Source organism: Cryptotermes secundus, unplaced genomic scaffold (genome assembly GCF_002891405.2).
Source record: "Cryptotermes secundus unplaced genomic scaffold, Csec_1.0 scaffold135, whole genome shotgun sequence".
NCBI classification, from domain to species: Eukaryota; Metazoa; Arthropoda; class Insecta; order Blattodea; family Kalotermitidae; genus Cryptotermes; species Cryptotermes secundus.
Window position 1 is genome coordinate 689,091 of NW_019730104.1, and position 8,242 is coordinate 697,332.

Below are 8,242 nucleotides of genomic sequence, written 5' to 3' on the forward strand. Positions count from 1 at the left end.
GTTTACAGTTATGTGGTCGGGTTATAGCGCAGCCATATTACGTCATCGCTCGCCAGTCATGTGTCATGTATAGTGCTTGGAAACCCCAAGGACAATTATGACATGGCGAGCGAGTATTTCGTACTTCAATTTTATGGCTTTCCGTCACTCACAAGTTAGTTTGATGTTACGTACATTATTAACATTACAGAATCCACATATTCCTGCCAGTTTTAATATGTATTTTGTAATCAACAAGTGTGTAACACCGGTCAAAGTTTGACACTTCTCTGGCCATTATCTCCGTAACCGTTCAACTTTGGACATAGGTGTTTTGGGTTGTATCGGCATACTTTAACATAAGGAACACCCTCCCGAAGTTTGGTCCATTCCTCCTGGGACACCCTGTATATACATACGAACATGACCTTCTAAAGGTCAAAACATGTAGCCAAGTAAGGACAAATACTGTACACAAATTGTAGAAAGTTACACACAAGCGCAGGTTGCATAAGATGTCACATGTAATGCATACAAAACACAACTTCATGTTTAGATATAATATGAGCACCACTTAATTTTGCCAAACAGGTTAGTCTAGCATTAATGTTCTAGACTTGTATTTGGTGGGGCATGGGGATGTCTGGTTTGAATCTTGGCTCAACGTCAGCGATCCTGACCGAGATTCCTCATTGTTTTCCTCAGCTCTTCCATGAGAATACTGGGCCAGTACCTCAATTACAACAAAACTACTTCATTTCAGATCCTTCCAAATTTATCATTCATCCCACCATCCAACGCTATACAGTCTCAATACTGAAAGCATCATTAAATAACTAACCAACCATTTAAACATCCTCATTAGTATCTAACTTTGAAATGTAGGATAATCAACTGACCTCTGTGTTGATGACAAACTTCTTCATCATTACGTCTTGCAGTAACACCTGGACAAGAGCATTTATATGTGCAGAGAACACGAGTCCCAAACACTGTTCGTGATGCAAACATAAGGGCCAAGGATGGTTCACTATATACATGCTCACGGAAAGCCACATACGGAAACTCAGCCTCTGCAAACTTCACGCTTTTAATTCCATACAGTTGTTCTGGTATTTTCTGGCGCTGACCACCATGCCACAGTAGCCAGTGTGGATGTATTCGACTGCGTCTAACAGAAGCTGCCGCAGAACGCCACGTTCTGAGAACAATAAGTGCATCTAATGTCAGATGCTTGACTTCTTTCAACTACCAACTTTATGTCTATTCACCATGCATTCAGTGCTGACCAAAAGGCAAGTCCATATCATACCTTACCAATTTGATATCCTAAAGTGATTAAGTTTTTATCACACCGTTTAAATTATTATATTGTTGTTGTTGTTGTTGTTGTTGTGCATTCTATGCAGCAATGTACTGTATGGGTGATAACATGTCCCTGCCTAATTTAAAAATTTTTAATTGATTTTAAATGGAATAAAAAGATTTTAATGCACAGTAGTTGAGTGCAATCATAACATTTTAATTGTGAAATGTTCAGTTATGTGCATGTAGAATGGGCAATACTCAGTGCAATGTAGCAGGTTTAACATAATGGGACACCTGAGGATCATCATTTGAGGCCAAAACATGTTGTGAATGAAGAACTCAACAGTTGCATTATTGATGGAAAAATGTATGTAAACAAAGTTGGACATGACAAGTGTACTATATAGAAAAGTACTGTCTTCTAGGACGTGACACTGTGTAGTGCGGTACAAGTTTCATTTTCAGGTCAAAGAGTATGCAGAGCAGCAAGCGGAGTGAAATCTAAAGTCATCCTGCTGCAACAATGGCTGATAATGACAGAGAAAATTTGAAGGGTACTTTCTTTAAAACAAGAACACTTTACATAAATATTGTTATATATTAAATTAGTATACTGGAATAAACAGTCATTATAGCAAAGAAATTCCCAGAAAAGTAACTTCTGTCCAAGTCAGCCCAAAAAGTAGGAGGGCCCAAAGCTCCAGTTTGAGATTAACTATATGTAGTACTTAGCATACATGAATGATTTACAATTTCCACTGAACTTATATAGTGAGAACATAAATATGATAACTGTCTTGTTGTTAGACTGCTCATACTTCAAATGTAACTTAATAACTGTTAATTCAACTCAACATAAGGCTTATACCTGCAAACTTGAGAAGCTGCATTCAGATCTCCAAGAGGTAAATGACTCAGAACTAAATGCAGCAGCTCATATTCTTTAGTGATATAACTGCCAAGCAGACTGTTGGTCTCTGTCTTCTGTGTATTACAAGGAGATTCTTCTGTGACTTGACTACTGTTGCTGCCACATCCATCTGGAATATGCTGGACACATGTAAGAACAAGTTATATAAGGATACAGTCAACATACAGACATATATAAGCACTGCAATATAAGAAGAATCAACTGTTAGACATGTCTCACAGAAAGAAAGAAAGTGGTTATAAGCTTTACCAAAACTGTCTGTCTGTCTTCCTAACATATTCTTACTAATTTGTGGGGGGACAAACACTTTAGGACCATATAGGCAGTCAGGATTTACAGTTTACAGTGCAGACACAATGAATGTGTTTTACAAATACAGTCTTAATTATTTTGTTATTTAATAACATATAGAATAATATTAATATTTTCTTATACAAATTCTTTGTGAACTCCATCAACCAGGGTCCTTCTTCAGAAGCTTGACATCGCACAGCTTGTCAAGAAAGCCATATCTTTCACAAAGCCTGATGATCCATTGTCATATCCATATGACAACATTTAAACACACCTCTGTTCCTGTGCAGACACCTCCCAAATGGAGGAAAGTATGCAGAGTACTGTCTTCTGGGATATGACAATGTAGTATGACAAACATTTACTTATGGTTCAGAAGAACATGTTGCCTCCATCTGGCCTGCAGAAGGAGGCAACACATTCCTCCAAAGAAGATAATATCTTCACAGTCACCACCACGAGAACCTCAAATCTCATAGAAAAAATTAATTTAGAGAAGGGTGAAAAACATTTAAAATATTGTCTATAGGCTAAAAGATATATAGTGGCTCATCAGTTAACTGATAAGTAAAATGTAAAATCTCTAAAAGGCATCATAAATTTCTTTATTATTTACTGAAATTATAGAAATTGCATGAAATGAGATTCTCTGTGTTCAGTGAACAACTCACAATGCTGTGACACCATTCCACCTATCAACTAGCAGATCTAAACATGAACATTCCCACTAATATGAGAGAATGTTTTGGGTTAACTGACTTCTGGGCTACTCTGTATTATATTTCACCTAACAAGTCTATGGGCCTGGACCTACTAGTGCAATGTTTGAGAACAATATTACACTTTCAGCCAATTTTATTGTTTCATGAATGAGCATCATACAGGTTCCAATTGCTAAGAAAATGCACATAGGAGGACTTGCTTAATGAAGTCAATAGGTCAGAATTAGATTAGCAAACGTACAACAGTCAGAAGTAAGATGATATACTGATACATTTCAACTTCAAACTGTTATAAAATGATCTGGCTCAACATAGGGTTTGAGTTCTTCCAAATATCCACATGTTGACTGTTCATAGAAGCAGTCCAATGGAATCATACATCTTCTTTTAATAAATTCTTCCCATATTGGACGGTGGTTGGTTTTAAAACAAATGTTTCCATCATCTATATATTCTAGTTGTTGAACATCTGTTACAAGGTCACCTGTGTTATTCACAAGTACTTGAGATGGAAATGCAATTCCACTGACTGGTAATTCTTAAAAGAAACTACAGTAGATTACTTTTACACTGCAGTGACATTTTGACCTCACCTGATGCAGTCTTGCTACATACCCTCAACTGGAATTAATCAGTAGCTTAAAGTACTATCCCAAAGCAGCATTCACTGCAACAGTCTCCATCACTGTAAACCCATTTTCCAGCTATAAAAGAGTACATGTATCCCTGCAACAGGTCATGAAGGCCCATAGGATTGTGAGATGTTGAGGTTCCCACATTTTCTAGACAATCGGCTCATAGATGGTTGCAAGGTTGTCAGCCCTAAGCACTGGCCGCCCTTTACCCCCAAGAATATTCCAAGAATATTCCTGGTACTTATTTCTGTTAGAGGCTGAGTCGACCCCAGGGCCATAGTGCGGCTGGAAGGATTAGGTCAACTGAAAAAAATCCAATGACCTCATCGGGACTTGAACCCACGACCTTCCAGCTTGTAGCATAGTGCCTCAACCAACTACGCTACCATGTGCCCCCACTTTTCAGGTATAACTGTTCCATTGTAAAACATTTAGTTTTAGCAAAAGTCACTTCAAGCAATTATTACACCAACATAATGATTGTGACATGGCTGTGGTTGTCATGTTTGAATACACCATGTTAGGTGGGTCCCTGTCACCACGGCATGGCGCGCCCTTGGGTTGCGGATGTAGGAGACGCCCTCCAGTTTTGGAGGGATGCTGTGAATATATTGAATAAGCAGTCACGGACAGCCGATAAGGGGTGGCCCTCCAGCTTGGGGGTTGGGCATGGGGCTAACAACTCCTCACCGTAAAAAATTATTATGTTATGAAAATGAACACAAAGCCTCAGACCTGGACTGATTCCTTGGATAAACGACCTATGCTAATGAAAATGGATATGAGATTTGTCACTTGGAATGTATGAAGTTTGTATAGGGCAGGTACACTTAGCGCAGTGGCAGAAGAAATCTTAAAAAAAGAATATACAAAACTATAATTTTGCCTGTGGTTCTGTATGGGTGTGAAACTTGGTCTCTGACATTAAGGGAGGAACATAGACTGAGGGTGTTTGAGAACAGGGTGTTGAGGAGAATATTTGGACCGAAGAGAGATGAAGTGACAGGAGGTGGGAGAAAACTGCATAATGAGGGTATTCATAACTTGTACTCTTCTACAAGTATAATTAGAATGATCAAGTCAAGGACGATGAGGTAGGCAGGTCATGTAGCACAAATGGGGGCGACAAGGAATGTGTATAGGATATTGGTGGGAAAGCCAGAAGGAAAGAGACCACTGGGAAGACCAAGGCGTAGGTGGGTGGACAATATTAAAATGGATCTTAGAGAGATAGGATGGGATGGTATGGATTGGATAGATCTGGCTCAGGATAGGGACCAGTGGAGGGCTCTTGTGAACATGATAATGAACCTTCGGATTCCATAAAATGCTGGAAAATTCTTGAGTAGCTGCAGAATTGGCGGCTCATCCAGAAAGGCTCAGCTACATGAGTAAGTAAATAAGTAAGTAAGTAAGTAAGTACACGATGTGGACATATCTGCACAGATTCCCACATTTTCTTCAAGTTGTACATCCAAAGTTATGTTCAGATCATTCAAGCAGTAGTTGACATTGTAAATGTGGAGATTTGCTTGTAATACTTGTAATACAAACTGCAGAATAAAAAGTTCAGGCACCAAAATACACTCTAAAGTTCCATAGTTGTGACTAACATGCAAATTAATACTCTCATTAGCAGCTTTCTTTGCTTCATGGACTTCATTTTATTCACGAGATTCATTTAACAAATGAACTAGCCTCACAGCTAAGGTCATACTCGTTTCTTTGATGATAGATAGATATTCACTTGTTCCCTTGTTCATTGTTCATGTCCAACAACGTTTCATAAAATAAAGATTCTGAATCACCTGAAACACTACTCCAAATATACTGAACATATATGCACTGCAGAAGAACAAGTACAATCAAAAACATAATTTTACAATATTTGCCCTACTATAATGGCTGAGCACTTCAGAAAGCAGACTCAGCAATTCTTGATATTCTCAGCATTGTACAATCTTCAATTCACTGCTTCTTTTTTCTTAACACTTCCATATTAAGTGCTAACTCTTAGTCATCTTCCCTTGTCTTGATTTTTCTGCTATTTTCTTTTCATACTTTCGCCACTATTATCCATCTTGCATACTTTTCGAGAGGAGAGAGAAAATTCATGACCTATCACTTACAGGACTACTCACATATTCTGAATGTATGAAAAATGTGCATCCTACCTGTACTCTCCAGATGTTTCATTTTCCAAAGAAATTATCTTACTGTGTACTTTTGTAACCAGTTCATGTAAGTCATTCTTCTTTTACACACTCCTCTTTAACTCATGGAATTCGTCACAATACATTACTTTCTATTTAGTGACTATGTAATCCAAAACTGCCAAAAGGCATAATTCTGGTCTTCTTCTGTGAATATGCCACAAAGAAAACTTCTGCTGCCTTTCTATTAGCTCCAGTTTGTGAACAGTGGCTTATGATTTCTCTTGCCTCTCATGGTATTCTTGAACTCTTTTACATCAGGTCATTTCCTTCTAACTGAATAAGCATTGCTACATAATTATTAAGGTATGAAGTCAACTTTCATAATTCATTCCTCACTGACCTCACGAGGGACATCCACAGTTAAATTACACCCTTCCAAAATTGTTATATTTTTAGCAATTAACTATAGCAGAACAGCTGTTAAGTTCCTTCACATTCTGCCTGCACACTATCCTTAAAATCAACTTTCATTCATAATTCCTCAGATTGAACTGTGCCAATCAGGTACCCAATAACAACATTTTAAAGCCTGTTGTTTTCATGAGGGATTTGACATTTAGGTGTCAAACAATGTACCTTACAGTATGCTACAAACTCTTCCTCCAAAATATCTCTGTATTTCTCATTTTTAATCATACTAATTTTCAGCACACTTCCTATGGGTATGAAAATGAAGAAGCCAAAAGATACACAAAAACTTAATTAAACTTAAAATGTTTTTATCATCATTACCAACTTACTACAGACAATTTTCAACAACAACATGTCACCTGTATTATATTTTACAAAATGGCTGGTAAGATTCTGTAACATTTCAAACTTTTAAATTTAATTGTCCTAAAATATGCATTCACACCTCCTTCACTTTACATTTAACCATAAGGAATATATTTTTATTTAACTGCAGATATCAGATAAGTATCAATTTACTGTTTCTGTAAACAAAATGATCTAAAGTGCAGTTGTGCTAAATTCTTCCAGAAAGAAAATGGGATTAGAATTAAAAGTAACAGAACTCAAAGTGGAAAATTCACAGAGTAGCAACTTCAGTTTTAGCACTTAGAGCATAAAAATAATGCAAGCTGATCACAGATATATGATCAAAAGCAGGAAACATGGGCTTTACAGTGAATTTGTTTATGGAGTCCTGCTGGTAGTAACATTCTAGTAATGTTTCTGTTTATGTATTTGTGGTGTATGTGCATGTTCTATTGCTTCACAGAGGTTTCTGCGACCACTAAATGATCCAAACTTGGAAAATGGTTCCCATACTACTTCCTTCACATAAAAGGTTTCAACTTCAAAAAGTAATTTTCAACATACAAAATTGTAAGAGCTGAATGCAGCAGCCCAAAATCATCATCTAGCAGACAGTTTATATAGGAGTTATGGAAAGGATCAAGAAGAAAGCCAGAACTCTTTTCAGAAGATACTTCATCCAAAAAGATTTAAGGAAACCACAAAACTCTATTTACATGGCACTGGCTGGACTTTATCTATACACTTACAGAATGCAAGTGTCCCGCTCCTTGACATGTTCATGCACTACAAGCACAACCGTACATTACTTTCATAAATATCATAGGGCAGGAATTTACCGTCTCCAGTGCAGTGGACAATGGAAACCTAGATCTGATGGTTTTGGCCATGCATACATGACTCAGGACATGAAAAAAGAACCCATATTACAAATGGGGTCTGACAAAATGATACTGAGATATGTATATGAAAAACCCTTCACGGTCAGATTTCCTGACAGGAGTGAATGGGAAGATGGGTTTCAGCCCGATAGAAAAGGGGGACTGATCTGGTATACAGATGGTTCAAAGACAAATAAGGGCACTGGAGCTGGTGTGTACTGCCATGGCACACGGCGGAAACTTAGTTTCAGCCTTGGGCAGTACACAACAGTATTCCAGGCAGAAGTATATGCCATTAAAGCATGTATTATGGAGAATTTAGATAGGAACTATAGAAATAGGAACATCTACATTCTATCTGACAGCCAAGCTGCGCTTAAAGCGCTTGACAAATACCAGATCAATTCAAAATTGGTCTGGGATTGCCACCAAACCCTCATGGAACTGGCCAAACATAACAGGGTACAACTGATATTGGTGCCAGGGCATGAGGGTATTGCTGGAAATGAAGCAGCAG

At 37.8% G+C, this 8,242-nt stretch overlaps 1 protein-coding gene across 3 annotated transcripts in view; it reads right to left on the reverse strand.

The window, feature by feature from the left end:
- LOC111866033 (F-box only protein 22) overlaps positions 1-8,242 on the reverse strand; it is a 24,143-nt gene that overhangs the window by 12,994 nt on the left and 2,907 nt on the right. For all 3 annotated transcript variants that reach the window (XM_023854540.2, XM_023854541.2, XM_023854539.2), the window contains exons 3-4: positions 2,156-2,337; positions 879-1,180 (exon numbers count right to left, since the gene is read on the reverse strand). In XM_023854540.2, coding sequence (XP_023710308.1) covers positions 879-1,180; positions 2,156-2,337 — 484 coding nt within the window. The remainder of the gene's footprint in view (positions 1-878; positions 1,181-2,155; positions 2,338-8,242) is intronic.